Raw genomic sequence first — 21,471 nt, 5'->3', positions numbered from 1 at the left:
GATGGGTGCCCGCGGGTGAGGGATGGGCGCGCACCGGACGCGGACCACACTGCGCACGCGCAGGCCGGGGTCCGACTGCGGCTCGGGCGGGAGGTGCACCGCAGCGCCCCGCAGACGGACGGGGCGGCCGAGGCTTCTCTTCAAGACCCTATGGAAAAGTACCAGGTGCCGAGCGGTCCCCTGGCGAGTAGGCGGGGACGACGAGGGGCCGATGGTCCGGGCCGAGCCCAGGACCCGGTCCTGCCGCCGCTACCCCCAACTCCTACCGGTTTAACGGCCACAGTCCCTGCGGCCCCCAGGGCTTCCCTGGTGGCTCAGCTGGTCAAGAATCCGCCCCGCAATGCGAGGGACCCGGGTTCGATCCCTGGGTGGGGAAGATCCCCTGGAGGAGGGCACGGCAACCGACTCCAGTATTCTTGCCTGGAGACTCCCATGGACAGAGGAGCCTGGCGGGCTACAGTCCATAGTGCTGGACACGACTGAGCGACTAAGCACGGCACATCTGAAAAGCCGCCCTGCTTCCACGTCTGATCCCAGGGAGGCAAGGCGCCCCTGTGGAGCCAGTATTTGCCTCTAGCTCATAGGTGACCTCCTGGGTGTTCTTTGCCCCTCTGCGTTGCGTTTCCCCCTCTCTAAAATGACGGGTGAAATTAAGGCCTCGCCAGTCTGAATATAGGATGCTAGAAAACCACCTCATCCTTTTTTCCCCACAGGTCCATGTGCTTCAGCTCCTGCAAACCCTAGAACATTCAGAATTCATCTGCAGCCCTCAGGCTTCTAAGACACCCTGTCAGTAGTCCCTAGTTGGGGAAACTGGGCCTTTTCCAGGGCTTGTGAAAATGTTTAGGGCCTAAAAAATTCACAAAACAAAAGGAAAGTTGGAAAATAAAAAGAAATGAATGTTTAAGTTCAGTCACTCATTTGTGTCCAACTCTGCAACCCCATGGACTGCAGCACGCCAGGCTTCCCTGTCCTTCACTATCTCCTGGAGCTTGCTCAAACTCATGTCCATCGCATCGGTGATGCCATCCAACCATCTCATCCTCTGTCATCCCCTTCTCCTCCTGCCTTCAGTCTTTCCCAGCATCAGGTCAGTTCTTCACATCAGGTGGCCAAAGTATAGGAGCTCCAGCTTCAGCATCAGTCCTTCCAATAAATATTCGGGACTGATTTCCTTTAGGATTGACTGGTTGGATCTCCTTGCAGTCCAAGGGACTCTCAAGAGTCTTCTTCAACACCACAGTTCAAAAGCATCAATTCTTCGGTGCTCAGCTTTCTTTATGGTCCAACTCACATCCATACATGACTACTGGAAAAACCATAGCTTGACTAGATGAGGGATTCCCTCCGTCGCTCAGTTGGTAAAGAATCTGCCTGCAATGGCAGGAGACCCCGGTTCGATTCCTGGGTTGGGAAGATCTGCTGGAGAAGAAATAGGCAAACCACTCCAGTATTTTTGGGCTCCCCTGGTGGCTCAGCTGGTAAATAATCCACCTAAAATTCAGGACATTTGGGTTTGATCCCTGGGTTGGGAAGATTGCCTGGAGAAGGGAAAGGCCCCCACTCCAGTGTTCTGGCCTGGAGAATCCCATGGACTATATAGTCCATGGGGTCGCGAAGAGTCAGACATGATTGAGAGACTTTCACTTTGACTAGACAGACCTTTGTTGGCAAAGTAATGTCTGCTTTTTAATATGCTGTCTAGGTCGGTCATAACTTTCCTTCCAAGGAGTAAGCGTCTTTTAATTTCATGGCTGCAATCACCATCTGCAGTGATTTTGGAGCCCCAAAAAATAAAGTCTGACACTGTTTCCACTGTTTCCCCACCTGTTTGCCATGAACTAATGGTACGGATGCCATGATCTTAGTTTTCTGAATGTTGAGCTTTAAGCCAACCTTTTCACTCTCCTCTTTCACTTTCATTAAGAGGCTCTTTAGTTCCTCTTCACTTTCTGCCATAAGGGTGGTGTCATCTGCATATCTGAGGTTATTGATATTTCTCCCGGCAATCTTGATTCCAGCTTGTGGTTCCTCCAGCCCTGCGTTCCTCATGATGTACTCTGCATGTAAGTTAAATAAGCAGAGAGACAGGATACAGCTTTGTTGTACTCCTTTCTCAATTTGGAACCAGTTGTTCCAATCCGGTTCTAACTGTTGCTTCTTGACCTGCACACAGATTTCTCAGGAGGCAGGTCAGGTGATCTGGTATTCCCATCTCTTGAGTAATTTTTCACAGTTTGTTTTGATACACACAGTTAAAGGCTTTAGTGTAGTCAATGAAGCAGAAGCATATGTTGTTTTGGAATTCTCTGGGTTTCTCAATGATCTGACAAATGTTGGCAATTTGATCCCTGGTTCCTCTGCCTTTTCTAAATCCAGCTTGAACATCTGAAAGTTCTTGGTTCACATACTGTTGAAGCCTAGCGTGGAGAATTTTGAACATCACTTTGCTAGCATGTGAGATAAGTGCAATTGTGTGGTAGTCTGAACATTCCTTGGCGTTACCTTTCTTTGGGATTGGAATGAGAACTGACCTTTTCCAGTCTGAGTTTTCCACTGCTGAGTTCTCCAAATGTGCTGGCATATTGAGTGCAGCACTTTCACAGCATCATCTTTCAGGATTTGAAATAGCTCAGCTGGAATTCCATCACCTCCACTAGCTTTGTTTGTAGTGATGCTTCCTAAGGCCCGCTTGACTTGGCATTCCAGGATGTCTGGCTCTAGGTGAGTGATCACGCCATCGCAGTTATCTGGGTCGTGGAGATCTTTTTTGTGTAGTTCTTCTGTGTGTTCTTGTCACCTTAATCTCTTCTGCTTCTGTCAGGCCCATGCTGTTCCTGTCCTTTATTGTGCCCACCTTTGCATGAAGTGTCCCTCGGTGTCTCTCATTTCCTGAAGAGGTCTCCAGCCTCCCCCATTCTGTTGTTTCCCCTATTTCCTTGCACGGATCAGTTGGGAAGGCTTCTTCCCTCTCCTTGCCCGTCTGTGGAGCTCTGCGTTCTGATGGCTGTATCTTTCCCTTTTATCCTTCCCCTCTCGCTTCTCTTCTTTTCACAGCTATTTGTAAGGCCTCCTCAGACAGCCATTTGAACCTTTAGTATATGGATTAGATGTCCACTTCATTAAATGTTAGAGTCAGTCTTTGTAAAAAGATTCGTTAATCTGACAGTGATTCGTTAAGTTAGGTTTTGCTCACTTTGTGCGAATCCCCTTTTGTGTGGGAGCTATGGGGGTGGGGGTGGTCAGGGGTGGGGAGTGAGCCGGTGGTAAAGCAACGTTTCTGGGTGACCAGAGAATTTTAAAAACAAAGCTACTTTCTAAGAGGAAAAAAACAGCCTTGATCTGAGACAGCGGTGCATTTTATTTTACTGTTTCACTTGCCTGCTGAGAGCGCCGGAGTGTGAGCCTTTTTACTCCGGGATGAGTCGCTCAGGTCTCCGCCCCGTCACCCCCTGAGCAGGCTTCAGGCTGCAGGCGCTGGGTTACAGAACCCTAAAACTTCTCTGGACTCTGAGCGTCCCTAGACTGAGGGCCCCACCGCCTGGACGCACTCTTCTGCAGCACCCTTTCCTTCATCCTCTGGTGGATGTACTTGCGTCTCTCAGCCTCATGCGTCCATGTGCCGTCTCTGGAGTCAGACTCCTGACTTCCAGTCCAAGCCAGACCCTCTGAGGTATTAGTGCTGTGCCCTTGGGCATGGACCCGGCTCCTGGTGTCTGTTTCCTCCAGTGTCAATGAGGAGATAAGCAACAGTGCCACCTGTGTGGGTGGCTGTAAAGCGCTTGGCACATGCCAGGCTCACATGGGGCCGTGGCTTATGATTGCACCAATTATGGACCAGTTACTTTCTTGTTTGGCGGCCCAGTTTGGAGGTGGCCGCTGGAAGCTGGGATCCTAAGGGGCTACAGCGAGTGAAGAAACCCTCTGCCCCAGGGAGGTGCTGGCTCTCAGATGCCTGGCTGGTCCTAACCACAGATTGGAGAAGGGGCCTGGGGTGGTGGACAGAGCTCCAGAATCAGCCCCTGAGAGACGGGCTCAGGTTCTGCTTTTGCAGGCCTCCTCAGCCTTCTGGGTCATTTCCTTCTCTGCCAGTCCACGAAGAAAGTTAGGAGGACCGGAAGAGACACTGGGGGTGGGCACACTTCGGGAAGTGCGAAGATGTGGACGTTTTCCTGAAAGCCTCTCTTTTGCTGGCAGGTTTTGGACTGGCTGACTCCTGGGGCTTTGGGGGTGAACCTGGTGGTCGAGGAGACAAACACCAAAGTAAAACGCGTGATAAAGCAGGTAAGAGGCAGTGCCTGAGGCACTCCAGCGGGGCTGGTGCCCCGAACGCACACGGACCTCCCCACCGTAGAGGAAGGCTTTCTCATGTGACAGCGGGTTCCTGCCTGCCAGCAGTCCTGGAGGCAGAGCCAGGGGTGGCGAGGGGCTGCGGGGGGAGACGTGGGGGTGGTGTGAGGCTCCTTGCGGTTCCCTGGAGACTCAACTCTTCCCCCTTGATGGGGAAGGAATGCTCATGTTTATTCCAGCAGCAACCACTACCATACTCCCCATTTACGTGGCCACGGTGCCAGGCTTCACTGTCGTCTTATTTAACTGCCCACCAGCTCAACAAAGTGGGAGAATAAGGAGGCTGGATGGCATCACCGACTCAGTGGACATGAGTTTGAGTAAACTCCGGGAGTTGGCGATGGACAGGGAGGCCTGGCGTGCTGCAGTCCATGGGGTCGCAAAGAGTCGGATACGACTGGGCGACTGAACTGAACAGACTGAAGGGGGCTGGCTGGGAAGTGGGGGCAGGGACTTGCCCAAGGTCACACAAGTTTAAGGGCAGGACACCAACCCTGGGCCCTTCCTCCGCCTCCTCACCAGGGCTGGCGGCAGGATGGAGTGCGCACCTTGGCATGTCCAAGCCCAGGTGGTCCAGAAGAGCGGAGGGGCCAGGCCAGAGCGTTCCTGCTGGCCGCTGCCAGTGCCCTTCCGCTCTGCCAGGCCTCCTGTCCCTGCAGCCGGCCCCCTGAGGCAGCCAGGCTGGGCGTCTGTCCGTGCCTCCCGCCCCGCTGCGGGCTGGCCTTGAGGACTGACCCCCATTATCCACGCAGGGCAACGAGCACTAACACTGCCTTGAGTTTTCACTCTGTATAAGCAACTCTGATAGGGCTTCCCTGGTGACTCAGTGGTAAAGAACCTGCCTTTACAGGAGACTTGAGTTCAGTCCCTGGGTTGGGAAGATCCCCTGGAGGAGGAAATGGCAGCCCACTCCAGTATTCTTTCCTGGGAAATCCCATGAACAGAGGAGCCTGGCGGGCTCCATGGGGTCCATAGCATCACAAAGAGTCAGAGACAACTTAGTGACTAAACGACAATAAGCAACTCTGATAAACGATCTTAAGGTTAATTCCTTTGAGGATCCATGATCTCCTTGGGATAATTTTTTTGAGGGTCCATGATCTCCTTGGGATTTCCAGGTCAAAAAGAGGTGATAATTTTCAAGCTCTCAGTATGTTTTTGGTCAAAATGACTTAAGCATGAGCCCCTGAACAGAAGAAAGGAATGCACAGTGCACCTGTTTTGGGGTCTTTACATGGGTCTAGGAATCACCCACTAACTGCATTTTCATCTGTGATCAGCTGATGACAAGAGTTCTTCATTGGTAAATCTTATGAGCAGAAGTTCTGGGTGAGGATCTGGTAAGATGCCACCAAGCTCGGTGCAGAGTCGAAGCTGGTGCTGCTCTGCCCAGCGCCATTCTCCCTCTGCACACGTTCCCCAGCACCCACGTTCAGCGCCGGGGACAGCCCTCCCGACCTGAGTGAGAAATGGGGGATAAGGCTGACACTTCGCCAAGCTCTTTGGCTCTGGGGGCGACACATTGTTTTCTTCCCGGCTTTTGAGATGGTCTGAAAATGGTTAATGCATCTTTGGAGTTTATGTTATGCTGTCCTAAACTTATCCTTGCAATAGGAGCAAAGATGATCTCACTGCTTAAAGTATTTCTGGATCCATCCCTTAGAACCTCTCCAGGCCCATCTGGTGCTGTGTGGTGGGTCACGAATGAGAGGAGCTTGGCACCCGTGGTGAATAATGGTGGCGACGGTGATGGCGATTTTGATGGTGCTGATTGTGGTGGTGGTGACGGCAGTGACGGGGATTTTGATGGTGGTGGTGGCGGCGATCATGGCAGTGACGGGGATCCTGGCGGCAGTGGTGATGGCGGCGGTGGCGTCTTGATGGGGGTGCTCACCGCGCGTGACTGACCGAGCTCTCGTGCTCCTCTAGGTGGAGTGCATTGATGAACATCAGGCCAATGAGGCCCTGGAGGAGGTAACTCTCTGGGGGATCACCTCTCCAGAGGACGTGATGCAGGACGCACAGAGCCTGCTCTGTTCCCGCCTGTGGAGTAAAGGGTGGAAGCTGCTGGGGGCTTGGAGAGTCAGGACCAGCTCTTGGCTGGTGCTGTGGAGCCAGATGCCCCCAGGTCATGAAGGGAGTCTGTACCCCAAACATTTATTTCTAAATCCAGGTGCCAACAACTTAGAATATATGTTCTCAGAGAAGATTACCTTTAAGTGTTGGCTAGGTCCCTAGGCTGTTCTACCAATAACCATCTTTTAAAATATCTTTTTCTTTAATTATGAAAGTATCAGTTACAACACAAAATTTGGAAAACAGACAATTGTTTAACAAAGAAAACATAAACTCTTTTACAATTCCTTAAGTCTGCCTGTCAGCACTGACGGTAACATCCTGATTTATAATAAGAGCAGAAACAGCTGCGTATACTTCAGTTTGCTGGGCAAAGACTCTGAGTTGTTTTCTCTGCTCATTCTTGAATTTTACACGAAGCTAAATGTCTCCCCTTCCATCTAATGGCCACCCGTTTCTCTTCTTTCTGGAATCACGAGCTTTTGAGCTTAAACAGCAGCTATTCCATCCACAGCGTGTCTGAGGCCCAGTGGTGGACCCAGGCCACATTCATGAGGAAAGAAGTGGGGGGCCGTCCCATACCCCACAAGCATCACAGCCCCCCCACTCCCTCCCACACCCTGCTGGGCCACCGCCTTTCACGCCCAACCCGCCATCACGAGCAGCTGTCCATCTGGCTCCCAGTGGACAGCCCCTTCTGCCGCCTAACTGCGTTCGTTCTCAAAGCACTTGGAGCTGAGGGCAGGGGCATGGGACCTCTAGTGCCCACAGCCAGGAGGCCAGGGGGCCGGGGCACAGCAGTACCCTGCTCCCTTTGACCACATCCCCTTCTCCAGACACCCCGGACTCTGCTCCAGGCATTCTGCCTGCATAGGCTCACCTGGCCCTCCTGACACCCCACGAGGCAGACACCACGGGCACTGCCCTTCTCGGGTGGGGCTGGGCGGCTCAGAGAGGTTAAGGAGCCTGTCCTCAGTCACACAGCACAGCCAGCTCACCCTGGAGACAGGACTTCCCCTGGTCACCGGGCTGCTAGCCTCTGGGCCGCCCACCCTCCCGGGACCCCGCCCCTGCCCTGGACAGAGGAGCGCGGCTGAGCTGCGGCCCTCCCTCACCCCCGCCCCCTCTGCCCCTGCCCACAGCTGACGCCGCTGCTGAAGCTCCAGCACACCCACATCTCCGTCTGCCAGGAGCTCTTCATCACGTGGAACAGTGAGGTGGGTCAGAGCCGACCCCGCAGACTCAGCGGGCACAGAGGGTCCCCACCCCGCCGACCATAACCCTGTGAGCGCCAATGGCAGGACCTCTGTGAGGCTCCCCCTGGCTCTGCACCCTCCGGGCCACGTGGGGCTTCTGGGCAGCATCTCACGTGGGACCCTACAGCCTCTGCATGGGGCTCATTATCCCACTTTCCAGGAGAAGGCTGGGAGAAACCAGCTGGCAACAACCCAGTGTCTCTCAAGTCTGGGCCTGGCAGCCCCTAAGCCCTGCGCTGGGTCCTGGCAGCTGTCTGACTCCTCGTCTTTCCAGGGACCCCGAGGCCTGCCTGCCGGTTACTCTAGATGGGGTTGAGCTAGGGGCTACTGGGTCCCGTCAGGCGAGGCCCCTAAGAGGGAGGAGTGGGTCTCTGCTGAGCCCTAAGGGATGAAGGTGTCAGGGCCCTGGGCACCGTGGCCTGTGTGTGCCGTGGTGGACTCACGCACCTTTGAGAAAAGCCCAAGTGGGGCAGGAAGGGGGAGCCATTCGGGATGGGTCGTGTCCACCCCCTGGGGGATGGGGGAAGTGCTGCCGTAGCCACTGCTGGTGGTGGCCCGGGGTAGGAAGGTCCTGGAGCGGTGATGGCCCAGGAGGTCCCAGGCCTGGGCTTCTGGGGGCCCGAGCTCGGCACCTGGCTAAGGGGTCCAGGCGGGACCGGCTAAGGGGCTGTGTCACCAGCAGATCTCCTCTCTGTTCCTCTGCCTGGTAATGGAGTACCATAAGGAAAGCTTCCAGAATGTCATTGAGAAGAACAGGGCAGCAAAGACAGCCATAGACTCCAAGGTAAGAGACTGTCAGGGATGCCAGGCCTGGGGCCCACCTGGACCATGTGAGGCCCCACAGCGGGGGGCAGAGGGGCATCGGCGGAGGGGGGCAAGCACCACTGGAGCCCGGGCTCATTCCTTCTGATGCTTACGAATGAAGGTATTCGCCTACCGTAATGTGCACAGATCTTAAGTGTAGAGCGGGCTGCGTTTTGCACAGGCGGACGCTCCGTCCCTGCCTCCCACGAGGTCAGAGTGCTCCTGGCCCTCCAGATGCCCCCAGCCGGTGCCCAGGGCTCTACTGCCGCCTCGGGTGATCCCTGCCTGTCCCTGAAGTTCCCACAGACGGGCTCCGACTGCATGACACGCGCTTATGTCTGGTTTCTCCTGTTCGTCCTGTGCTTTGAGCTTTACTCACCTGTGAGTAAAGGTGAGTGTCAGGAGACTCACGGCTGACTCAGACCAGGTGATGCTTCTGAACTGTGGTGTGGAGAAGACTCTTGAGAGTCCCTTGGAGATCCAACCAGTCAGTCCTTAAGGAAATCAGTCCCCAATATTTATTAGAAGGACTGATGCTGAAGCTGAAGCTCCAATACTTTGGCCACCTGATGCAAAGAACTGACCTGATGCTGGGAAAGACTGAAGGCAGGAGGAGAAGGGGACAACAGAAGATGAAATGGTTGGATGGCATCACCGAATTGATGGACATGAGTCTGAGCAAGCTCCGGGAGTTGGTGATGGACAGGGAAGCCTGGCGTGCTTTAGTCCAAGGGGTTGCCAAGAGTCAGACACGACTTTGCGACTGAACTGAACTGAGTATATCAGGAGAGCATGCCTGTCCGTGGCCAGGTGCGGCTCCATCAGATGGCCACACCTCTGTCGCACACCTGGTCCGGGGCTGTGAGCATCTGGATTGCTTCCAGTTTGGGGCTGTTGTGAGCAAGGGCTGCCATGAACACTGCATGTGTCTGATGGACCGAAACCTCCCTTTCCTGGGGGAGTCCCTCGGCGTGGAGTTGCCGGGTCACAGAGTGGCTGCATGTGCTGCTGTGGCCGGCGTCCCACGTTCCCGGCCTGGTGTCGACCTTCAGGTTGTGGCCCTCGGGCTGTGTGTCCCGGCCCGCACCGCTCTGTGTCCGTCTTCTTCTTCGTGTTCTTCACGTGGCTGTGGCGGCATGCAGGATCCCCAGTATTCACCGCGGCACGCGGGGTCTCTAGCTGTGGCGTGTGAACTCCCACTTGTGGTTTATGGGAGCTTATTCTCGACCAGGGATTAAACCTGCGCCGCCAGCATTGGGTGCGCAGGGTCCTAACCACAGGCCCGCCAGGGAAGTCCCAGACTTCTTAGCTTTAAATATAACATTTCGGTTTCACTTATCTCGAGCGTGGTCATGGTGAGCACTTTTTGGCCGTTCAGATACCTTCTTTGGTGTCTGTTCAGGCCCTGGCCCGTTTAAACACGGGGCCGTCTATCTCGTTGATTCGTACGAACTCTGTATTCTGGACACAGCGTCCCAATGTCTCCTCCTCGCCTGCGGCTGCCAGTTCTCGTTCTTCGTTGTCACGAGCTGCGGTTCATCAGTGTTTGCTCTGGTTGGTGCCTTCCGAGCCTTTGGGGGAGCTGTTCTAGGCCCACGATTATGATAATATTCTGCTCTGTTGTCCTCAGTCTGGATCCATCTCGCTTTCACATTTAGGCCTGTGACCCACACCACGTGACTTTGCTCTGAACACACCTCTGTTGTGTGGGCCTCTGGGAACTGTCTCCCCGCTGGCGGTGGGTGGGTGGTGGTGGGGTGTTCCAAGGGGCACCCAGCTCGTCTCCCAAGGTGGGCCTCGAGACAGGCTCAGGGTGGGTTTCAAGCTTTGTTTGTAGGAGAAGCCTGTCAAGCACAGGATGTTCTCAGAACTCCTAGTTTCTCCCTGCACTCTACATACCGGAGTTTCTTCCTCGGCTTCCCCCAGTCCCCTTGTCACCCCCTGGGTTCCCCACACACACACTCCCCCACTTACTGGAGGTTCCACCTCTGGGCCCTCTCCTTGGGACCTTTTTTCCCCCCTTAAGGAGATCAGAGGCACTCTACTGAGGGGCCTGGGGTCAGTGGGAGGAGGAAGTCCGAGGTCCTGCCCCTCAGCCCTTCTCTGGCACCCTGGGCGGGGTCCAAGATCCCAAGGAACACGGTGTGAAAACCACTGCCCTGGGAACTACGTGGATCTTGTTGCTGACACAAACTGCTTCTATAATGTTCTCAGGGCTCTTTTCACGCTAATGACCTGGAGAGGGAAGCGCCAAGTGAGAGTTGAACACTCAGCATCTCTGGTACCCTTGAGGGGTGGGGTACAGGTAGAGCTGGAACCCAGGGACAAGAGCGTGGGGCTGGAATCCAGGGCCTTGCGACTGACAAGGTCTTGCTGTTCTGAGAGCCCCCACGCAGCCCGCAGCAGAAGCTCCCAGGCTGGCTCTGAGCTGTCAGCCACTGGCTTCAGGCCCATCTCAACCCACAGGGCGGGAACGAGCGGTGACCCCACGCAGCCCCCGAGCTGCCTGTGAAGGGCGGGTGCTTCCCGGCCCCCCATCCTGGTGTCTCTGGCTTTATCCCCAGTGGCTGCAGAACATGCTGGGCCAGGTGCTGGATGCGCTGGATTACCTGCACCACTTGGACATCATCCACAGGTGAGCGGGTGGCCAGGCCCCTCCCGAGGGTGGCACCTCCCGGGGCAGCGTCCGCCAGGGGCAGGCCCGCGGGAAGGAGGGGCAGCCAGACGAGGGCGGGCCCTGCTCCTCCCGGAGCACCTCCCAGACTCCGGGGGAGTGCCACCCCCTCCACGAAGCTCCCAGGCACACAAGGGGCGGACGTTCCAAAGTGCAGGGAAAGGAGCAGGTAGCAGCACCTGCGGCCTCCGGGCCCTCCCAGGCCGAGCTTTCAACCCTGGGAGTTGCAGCAGCAGAGCAGTGCATGCTCTAGAGTCACCATCGGAAAGATCCGAGTGTTTGAAGGAGAGAAAACCGTGTGAACCAACACAAGAAGGGCGCGCTCGCGATCCTGTTAAAGTCACTGACGGGAAGCTAGGCCCCAAACGAGCGCTCGGCTGAGGTCTGGAAGGCTGTCGGTGGAGGGACCGCAGGCGGATCGCCTGTTTCCCTGCTTGTAGCTGCCTCGTTTTACCCGTTTGAAGTGACTGAGTCTACTTACGCTTACAGGAAGGGGATTTCAAAAGTGGTCCCAACGGGGCATTTACTGAGGCGGGCAGAGAATAGGTGGGAGCCCTAGGTGTGGTGGGAGCGGCGGCTTCGCAGGCGTGGCCCCGCCGAGCGGCGGGTGGAAAGGTGAGCCTCTCGGTTGCAGGAACCTCAAGCCCTCCAACATCGCCCTTGTCAGCAACGACCACTGCAAACTGCAGGATCTGAGCTCCAACACTCTCATGACCGACAAGGCCAAGTGGAACGTCCGGGCAGAAGAAGGTGGCTGGCGTCTTCCTGGCCAGGGGCCAGCAGTGGCTGGGAGCAGCGGGGGCCGTCCCCTCTAGGGGGGTCCAAGGGCAGGGGCCACTCTAGGAGCTGGAACAGGGCAACAGCAAACCTCTCCTTGCTCAGAAGGTCCCCAGAGATCGCCCCCCACCCGACTTCTGTGGACTCCGCAGAGACCCCCTTGCCTGGGCTGTAACCGAGCAGGGTACAACCGTGGGGTGGGAGCACACGCAGAGTCCAGAAGACACTCGGAAAACGTTCTTCATGGAGGGGGAAGGGCGGCCTCGGAAGGAAGGGGAGGGAGGCACGGGGGGCGGGCCGGTGGGCGCCGGGCGCTAGCTCGGGCTGTGCTTCTTCATATGTGGGCGTGCGGGGTCTCCATCGCTGCGCGGGCGTCCTCTAGTTCCAGACGGGGGGCTGCTCTCTAGATGCGGCGTGCCGGCTTCTCACTGTGGGGGCTTCTCTTGTTGCAGAGCATGGGCTCTAGGCACACAGGCTCCAGCAGTCGTGGCCTGCGGGCCCTGGAGCGTGCAGGCTTCACGAGCTGCGACTCGCAGGCTCCAGAGCTCGGGCTCCGTGGTTGTGGTACCAGGCTGGGTTGCTCCACAGCCTGTGGGGTCTTCCCGGACCAGAAATTGAGCCGGTATCCCCTGTACTGGCAGGCGAGTTCTTATCCACTGCACCACCAGGGAAGCCCCTCGGGTTGGATTTCTCTACTGAGCCTCAGGGTAACCCAGGAGATGGCAGAGGTGAGGAGTCAGAGAGACGTTTCCATCCTCTGAAAAGACCACAGGGCAAAGGGAGCTGGGCTTCAAGCCTGACAGCCATCAGGGCATTGAGAGGAGTGGGCGGCTCTCCACGGGACAATGGCAGAGTCCTGGGCTGGCAGGCGCTAGTGGTGTGCTGCCCTTGGTGGACAGGTGGATGCACGTGCAGACGGGGATGGACGGATGGATGGGTTGATAGATGGGTGGGTGAACGATCCAGGTGGGTGGGCGGGCGGGTCTGCGGGCAGTGTAGGTGGCAGGGGTCCGTGGAGCCACCCCTTTACTCTGTCTGGGCAGTGGGGGTGCAGAGAGGGAAGGGTGCCCGAGGCGGGTCCTGCTCTGCTGGCTCTCCGTCTGGGCTTCAGGTTGAGGCTGCAGCAGGGCACCGAGAGCCTTGCCTCGAGGTCCTGACACGTGGCGGCAAGGCGCTGAATGAGCACGCGGTCTCAGCCTTCCTGGAAATGCCCCGTCCGAACATTCCTGCAGCCTCCGTGGGACTCGGGCGCACACGGCCAGCCTGGTGGGCCCCAGCCTCGCAGGCCAGGATCTTACTGACCCAGGGCCTCAGACAGCATGCTCTCCCTCCCCCGAGGAGCATGACCAAGGACCCATTTTCAAGCTGCTTGCTTCCCCGGGGAGCACAGGACTCAGGCATACCCTGCCTCACTCCTGCCAACAGACCCCTTTCAGAAGTCTTGGATGGCGCCCGAAGCCCTCAGCTTCTCCTTCAGCCAGAAATCCGACATCTGGTCCCTGGGCTGCATCATCTTGGACATGGCCAGCTGCTCCTTCCTGGACGTGAGGGCCTCCTACCTGCCCCCGCCCCTCAGCCCCAGGGAGCCCACCTTGGCCCTGAGAAGGGCGCACGCCCCCCATGGCATCCTTCTGCTGTGGGTGTGCCCCGTGTGAAGCCCCCCGTGCTCCGCCCCGCTGGGCCCTTGTGTGGGGGCCATGCTGGTAACATGCCGACCCGCCCCCCACAGCAGCCCCTCGGGGACAAGATCTGCCAAGTTCATGTGCGCTACCCGGCCCACCGTGGGGTCCCGGCCGTGGAGGGAGGTTGTCCCCACTCCTCCGGCCAGTGAGATGGCCACTGGCTTTTCTCCGAATCTGCATTTCTTCTTTGGACCAGCACTCCGGGGCGCAAGCAGCCTTCATGCCTTCCTGACAGCAGCGGCCACCTCAGCTCCCTCTGCCCGGGTCAGGCCGCCTCCCTCCTGCTGGGAGAGTACATGGTCCTCTGTCCTCCTAGAGGCTGGAAGCCATGCACCTGCGCAAGTGCATCCGGAGCGCCCCCGACAGCCTGAGCAGAGTCCTGAGGACCATGGAGGAGAGGAAGGTCCCCGACGCGAAAACCTTCCGGTCCCTCTTGCCTCTGATGCTCCAGGCTGACCCTGCGGAGCGCGTCACCGTCAGGTGCGCTCAGGCTCCGGGGCCCCGTCCCCTGTCTGTCACCATCTTCCACTCTCAGCCTCTCAGCGGCCACGTGGGGTTTCAGTGCCACAAAGTGCTTCACCCACGGACAGCGGCTCTTCCGAGCCGGGCCGTCCCAAACTGTGGGCACGTCTCTGAGCCCTGGACCGACAGGGGCCATGGCCCCAGGTCAGGAGCATGCTGGTATTCTAAGGAATTTTCAAGTCAGAAGAACAAAACGATCCATCCTGCGTTCTGTTCACCTTTACTTCAACACAGCCAGGAATTTTTTTTTTCTTCGGTCTACATTATGGAGGGAGGGGTCCACGCGGGTGCGAGTGCTGGGTCCCTCCTGGACGGGACGTGCTGGGGCGCCCGCTGTGAGAGGTGCTTGCAAAGTGGGCGCCCACGGAAGGTGGGGGCAGCGAGTGGGACGTGGGCGCAGGCGGCAGCTCTCTGCTCCTCCCCAGGGACGTGATTCAGCTCACCTTCCTGCGCGGCGACTTCTGGTCCTCCAGCACCGCCCTGGTGCTGCACCGGCAGGAGGTGCCCGAGTTCATCATCGACGTTCTGCTCGAGAGCAACACGGCCAGCATCTTCGGTGCCGACGCGGGCCCCGGGGGCGGGCGCGGGGGCCCCATGGCCTCTATAAAGCTGGGGGGCCCCTGGACTGCTCCTTGACACGCTGCTCGAGAGCAACGCGGCCAGCATCTTCGGTGCCGACGCGGGCCCCGGGGGCCGGCGCGGGGGCCCCATGGCCTCTATAAAGCTGGGGGGCCCCTGGACTGCTCCTCCTGTGCGGCCGGTGGGCTTGCCCCTCATCCACCTGGAGCATGGCCCTGCTCAGTTGACCCCTCCGCCTGCCCCGGCCAGGGCCACGCCTCTGCTCTTGGGTGGTTGGTGGGTCTGGAGGTCACCTTCAGTTCAGGCCTGGCTCCGCCCTCCCACCCCCCACTGCCCCTGGTGTGGGTGGGCCATTCATTCCCTCCTCCCCTTCAGTGGCCCCCTGCCTGGGCTACGACAAGGGACTCCCTCCCACCCGCTGACCCCCAGTGGACCACCTCTGCCTCCCTTTCTGGGGAAGGGGCACCCCCTGCGTTCTAGCTGCCCAGTCTCCCTGTCTCGTGGTCATGGGCTTTGGAGGCGGACAGCTGGGTCCAGCTGAAGCCCATCACCCGCTGAGTGGCCTGGAGGGAGTCGCCTGAGTTGAACGCCCTGGGTGGGCGCTGAGGCTGACCCTGGACTTTGGCCTGGTGGCTCCGCCCAGGAGGTGGGGATAAGGGCGTGGCCTCACACCGGGTCTTGCGTGTCCGTGTGGTGGGGGGCTCCCAGATGGGCCCTGAGCCGAGGCCTCCGTGCGCTGCCCTGTCCCCTGCAGAGGTCATGCAGAGCTTCTCCAGCCGCCCCGAGGTCCAGCACAGGGCCCTGAAGAGGCTCCTGAGGATGACTGAAGACCAGCTGGGTAGAGCCCCCGGTCCCAGCTCCGCCCCGCCCCCGCCAGCGCTCCTCGCTGTCTCCTGGGGCCTGCTGCGTCGGCATCCGCGGCTTCACCACCCGCTGGGAGCAGAAGCCTGGACTTCTCTTACTGAGCCGAGGGTGGTGGGTGGCTCGGGGTCAGAACCGTCTCCTGTGGCCTCATTCCACCTGCTTTTCATGGACGCGACAGACACCCCACCTCTCCACCGTCCCTCTGGTCAGGCATCTGAGCGGGGGCTGATTTCCCAGGACCATAACCGAGGCCACACGGACCACCTCGGGGCATTCCCGCGCTCTGCCCGTTTCTGCGCAGTAAGACCCCAGATGTGCAGGCCTGAGTGCTTGACGCTTTCATAGACGCTGCTCACTGCCTGCGGAGAGGCACCAACCTAGCTAACGCTCAAAAGTGCATCTCCATCGAATGTTAACACTAATAATACCGTTAATTCGCCTAAAACATGTAAGATCTCTGCACTCAACCCGTCTCACCAGCCTGAATATTACGTTCATGCACCCATCCACCCACCATCTGTCCCTTCCATCCACCGTCCACCCTCCATCTCCTCTGCTCTCCGTCCATCATCCCCCTCCATCCACCCACCGTCCATCTTTCCATAGCCGGCTGTCCCAGTGGCTGGGCTGCAGAGATCACGGAGGCCGAGCCCCAGCCCCCTCATGAGGCCGCGGAGACCTCCCCTTGGCTGTTTCCCTTCCTTCCTCCCTCCCCGCAATCCCATCGAACTGGGCTGTGGCCAGGACAGAGTCCATGGGCAAGGAGAGTCTGTCCCTGGGAAAGGTGAGGGCCATGCTGAGTCCCTTCCCCAGCCTCAGGCACCTGATCTGGAGACAGGCCGGCCATGACTCGGCTTCCCTGGCGCCAGCACCTCTGGCCTTGTTATTGTCACCACGAGGACACAGGCTGGGAAAGGGGACAGCAGTGGGAAGGGGCACAGCTGGGCCTGGACCCCTCCCCAGGCTCAGCACAGGTCCCAGGCCGCCAAGCCCACAGTCTAAGGGGCCCACAGACGTCCCCTCTGAGGGCAGCCGCAGCCAAGGGCGCTGGTGCTCTGGAGTCACACCAGCTGGGTTCTTGTCAGCGCAGGGTTGACCGTGTAGAGCTGCTGGCATAGGAAGCTGCTTTGGCAGACCTGTGGCAGGCACCCCTCACACCTGACGGATGGTGTCCGGCCACCCAGAGCCCACACGCGACGCCCCCGACTCCCAGTGGGGGCTGGTCCCTGGTCTGGTCCATGCCCCTCCCCCACCTGCTCCTGTCCACCCTCCAGGTCTGCCGTGGCCGGCGGAGCTGGTGGAGGTGTTGCTCGTCGTCATGAAGCAGCACCAGAGGATCCTGGACATACAGCTGTGCGCCTGCGCCCTGCTGCTGCGCAGCCTGGGCCAAGGTGGGCTTCCCCGGCCCCCCACCAGGTCTGGCCTTGGCATCCAGACCCTCTGGGCATCCTGCCACCCAGCCCCACCCCAGGATGACAGCACTGTGTGGCCAGGAGATGGGCAGCACTGGGGTCTGCCTGTGACCTGCTCTGGGGCTCTGGGCCAGCTCCTCCCTGCTCTGGCTCGTCTCCAGGCATGAAAGGAGCTGGACTGGGGCGGGGGAGGTTCTGCAGTGTGACCACCCACCCACCCCCAGGCAGGCTGGGCGGGGTCCTAGGCATGGGCTTCCAGGGGGTCAGCTGAGGGGGCAGCGAGAGAGGCTGGAGTCGACGGTCTGGGCTCCTCCTAGTCTTTTAAGAAAGCTTTAAATATCTGGTTTTTAAACTGGAAGTATTTCACTACTTTTCTGAACTTTATTATTTAGGTTGAATTCCCACGTAATGCTTTACGTGTCCACTCTGTCTACCCTAGCATGGGCTCCCAGGCCCGCCTGGCAGGGCCCCCAGCCCCTCGCTCCTTGACTCGGCCACACAAGCACTTGTGGGGACCCGCTCTGTGCCCTGAGCTCAGCGTCCTCCCCGCAACCATGGAGGCCAGGGGTAAACCCTCCTCTCCTGTGGCCCGTGCAGCACTGGCCCAGGACCCAGCGGCCACAGTAGCGAACGCTGGCACCATCACCGACGCGCTGCTGAGCGTCCTGCGGAGCCACCCCGCTGAGGAGCAGCTCCTGATCACGGTCTACAGCCTGCTCAGCATCGTGGCCAGCCAAGGTGGGCGCCGCCCGGGCTGTCCTCGGGTGCGCACAGACACTGCCTCCAGCTGCCCTGTGCCCAAGCATGTCCCTCTGCCTACGGGCACAGGCCCTGCCAGGCAGCGACACCGCCGTGGGCTACAGGTTCCTGCCCTTGCTGTCCTTCCTCTCCACCTCACAATGGCCACCGGCAAGTCCTGGCCGAGGGGCGGCGTGGGGGAGAGGGTCACCCCCAAGGGCCTTACCGGAGTTGATTCCCATCTGACCACTCACCTCTGCAAAGGGAAGCTGGGGCCCCAGAGAGCCCAGGCCCCTCACCTGGAGCCCACACTAAACCAGCCCACCGCAGTCCACTGACCCCACGGCAGGGAATGAAAAGGGCTGCCATGCACAATCATGCTGGGATGACAGGTGTAAGTCAGGGCCACTTGGCAACATCGGCTCACCACCCGAGAGAAAACACCTTGGGGAGGCTGGTCCCAGCCCAGTAATGGCACGTGAGATGCTGGAATGGTGGCCAAGGGGATGGACCAACAGAACCCCTTTGTTTCCAAGTCCCATGCTGGGCACGAGGCCAGGCCAGAGCAGGCTCCAGTGACTAAGCATGCATGGAGATCGTAGTGCCCGAGGTCAGAAGAGAAGGGAGCAGCCCCCAGAGAAGTCCTCCTGAGGAGGGGCTCTCCATGGCCTCACTCCAGGGCCCATCCACAGGACTGGCCACAGACGAGCTGCAGAGGGCAGGGCTGTTTGAGGACATCCTGAAGCGCCTGGACAGCCTCCCCAGGAACAGGGACATCTGTATCCACGGCCTGAGCCTGCTCTGGGCCCTGCTGGTGGACGGTGAGTGGGCCCGGGTCTGGCACCTCTTCCTGCTGCTCCCTGACCACCCGAGAGCTGGGAGCAGGGAAGGGAAGGGGCAGACCCTGATCCTAGGCGCCCCACCCGCCCACCCCAGGAGGCCCTCTGCTTGCACACATCAGGGGCTTCCCTGGCCTCACAGGTTGGCTCTAGCACTGGGCGACCTCGCTTGACTTTTGATTCAGAAAGGGGGGGCCTCCGCTGGCTGAATGGCTCCCTCTCCAGGTCCTACTTGGCCCTCCAGCACCTAGACAGTCATTTTCCCAAGAAAAGGTCTCCTAACCTTGGAGGGCCCTGAGCACAGCTGGGTGCAAGATGTCCCAAGCCTCCCCTTGGGGTCTGATGCCTGCCCAGACTTGTTTAGCAGGCTGGCATCGGCCCTCCCGTTTCCCCATCTCAGAGGACAGTGGACCTTGAACCCCATAGTTCCTGCTGTCCCTGTGGCAGGCGGGGGCCACGCACACGGCAGGCACTTCTCCCCGCACCAGGAAGCAGGCGACCCCTCCTCCTCACCCCGTCCCGTTGTAGCTACCATTGTGAACAAGACCCCCTTGGAGAGAGCCCCGGCTCTCGTCGCCGAGGTGCTAGCTGCCTTCCCCAGGGACGCAGAGGTGGCCGAAGCTGGCTGTGCAGTTCTGTGGCTGCTGTCCTTGCTGGGTGAGCAGCTGGGGACCCAGGGCTGGAGGGCTGGCCAGGCCCCTGGACACAGGCATGCTGGCTCCTCTGCAGGCTGCATCCAGGAGCAGGAGTGTGCGGAGGTGGTGGACCTGCTCCTGCAGAGCATACGGCTGTGCCAAGACCGAGTCGTGCTGGTGAACAACGCCTACCGCGGGCTGGCCAGCCTCGCCAAGGTGTCAGGTGAGCCTGGGCCCAACCGGGCTGCCGCTCAGAGGTGGGGGCAGGCTTCCCAGTGAAGCCTGCTGGTGACCCACAGACCAAAACCATGCACGCACTCAAAGCAGGGAAAAGAAACACCCAGAGTCCCGGCGTGCAGGGTCCTCAGCACCCATGTCACACTTGCTGGTGTGACCCTGTATAGTGACCACCTCCCCTGCCCAAACACACTTGGTGTGAGCAGAGCTGCTCCTCCAGGTGTGGCTCTGAAGTCAGCACAGCAGACAGGGCCTGAACCCCACCACCTTGGGAACCCCGGCTGTCACTCAGACCCCTGGCCAGGCTCTGTGCCCAACTTGGGACCACAGCCCTCTAGAGACACTTGGGGCCTGGAGTCCAGCCAAGGCTGTCCGCCGCGTCAGGGTGGTTCAGCCTGTGAGGTCCGGTTCCCTTGGATGCGCAGACTAGACGGGGTGACCCTTGCTCCTGGAGAAGCTCTGGAGTGGGGCAGGGTCTCCCCTTTCTGATGGAGACAACCTAGGCTGCAGGCCTACCCCCATTCCGTCAGGGATCCCATCAAACCAGGCAGGGACAGGGGCTGGTGCCCTGAGAGCAAAAGGTTCATGGCTTGGCACACAGAAGCTGGGTTGTCAGAACCCAGTGAGCCAGACCTGAGTCAGAATCTGGGTGAGAACCTTGGCTTTGAGGGTCTATCGATGCTTTGGGGTGTCTGCCTCCCCCGGGGTTCCAGAGAACCTGATGACCACATGGCATCAGGAGCCAGGTCTAACCTGCCCTGATGGGCCTCCTCACACGGGGGCACCCTGCCGCCTCCAGCCTGGGAGACTGCTGGGGTGGAGAAATGCGTGCTCTCTGCCGGAGAAAACCCCCGAGGTGCACAGTGGTCAAGGCCTGACTGCTGTGGTCCCCAAGGCCACCGTGGTATCTTCAGCCGGCTGAGGCTTGCTGCCCCACAAACTCAGTATGGCCGTCCCCCACCTCCCGGAGGACCCTGAAGCCCACCCGTCAGGGATCCCCCCTCCCCCCAGAACTGGCAGCCCTGCAGGTGGTGTTGCCCAGGGAGAACGGCAGTGGCCTGGACCTCACCCAGGAGACGTACCAGCTGTACCGTGATGACCCAGAGGTGGTGGAGAGCGTGTGCCTGCTGCTGGCCCACCTGGCCGCCTACAGTGAGGACCCCGGGTTGTGGCCATCGCCGACGGGGGGTGGGGCAGGAACGCGCTGGGCCAGGCACCGAGCTCCTGAGTCCCAGGGGTTCTCACTGAGCCCTGAAGGGTGGGGGTCTGGCCCTGTCGTGCCGGCCTCAAGACCCACCTCTGCCTACAGCGGAGATCCTGTCTGAGCTGGCGTCCAGTGGCATCCAGCCCCTGGTCGCGGAGATCCATGGACGCTTCACTTCCAGCCTGGTGAGCGCCGGTGGGCCCTCCCTGCCTCACCACACAGCCCCGCCAGGGCTGCAGGACACCCCACGGGGCAGGGGTGGTGCCCTCGGCCCGTGCGCCCAGACACCGTCCGGGACGGCCAACCATCTTCTCCTTGCAGGAGCTCGTCTCGTATGCAGCCAGCGTGCTCCGCGCACTGGAGGCGGCCGCCCAGCCCAGCTCCGAGGGCGGCCAGTAGATGCCACCCTGGGGGGCCACTCGGCCCTCCTCTCCCCCTTGAGCTGTACCTGACAGGGCGCCCAGTGCCATGGGCGTCTCCTGGGGGACAGGGGGTCAGAGGAGGTGGGACATAGGGCTCCACAAGGTGCAGCTCAAATAAAAACACGCGTTTATGTCACATGACTTTCATGGTGGCTTCGGACTTTTCACATCACCGGCGGAGGCTCAGCATAGCCTGGGGCGCTGCACGCTCCCCTCAGTGCAGAAGGCTGTTCCTACCCTCAGAGAGCCCACACCCTGGGCTGGGTGGGGCGCTGTAGGCACCCTCACTCACATGTCCGTTAGTGTCGGGGGGGCGCCCACCTCCGGGAAAACTGCGCTGGGCAGCCTGAGTCCCCCTGCCTGCTGCGAGCTCTAACCTGGCGTTTAAATATAGCGGGTG

General features: G+C 59.5%; 1 protein-coding gene across 1 annotated transcript; it reads left to right on the top strand.

Moving 5' to 3' along the window:
• The first annotated feature begins 11 nt into the window (after positions 1-11).
• STKLD1 (serine/threonine kinase like domain containing 1) lies at positions 12-21,207 on the top strand. Its single transcript, XM_088841013.1, has 18 exons — positions 12-165; positions 4,198-4,284; positions 6,280-6,324; positions 7,569-7,643; positions 8,365-8,466; positions 11,051-11,121; positions 11,795-11,910; positions 13,363-13,481; positions 13,936-14,099; positions 14,567-14,697; positions 15,475-15,558; positions 16,859-16,975; positions 17,594-17,734; positions 18,427-18,555; positions 19,102-19,431; positions 20,457-20,597; positions 20,755-20,834; positions 20,971-21,207. Exons 1-18 carry the CDS (start codon positions 151-153, stop codon positions 21,046-21,048), a joined length of 2,025 nt encoding a protein of 674 aa, XP_088697139.1. The 5' UTR covers positions 12-150; the 3' UTR covers positions 21,049-21,207.
• Positions 21,208-21,471: the final 264 nt, after the last annotated feature.

This window comes from Moschus berezovskii, chromosome 11 (genome assembly GCF_049115385.1).
Source record: "Moschus berezovskii isolate FMDL1 chromosome 11, NW_MosBer_1.0, whole genome shotgun sequence".
In the NCBI taxonomy this organism is placed as follows: domain Eukaryota; kingdom Metazoa; phylum Chordata; class Mammalia; order Artiodactyla; family Moschidae; genus Moschus; species Moschus berezovskii.
The sequence above is the reverse complement of the archived record's forward strand: the minus strand, read 5'-3'. Positions and strand labels throughout refer to the sequence as shown.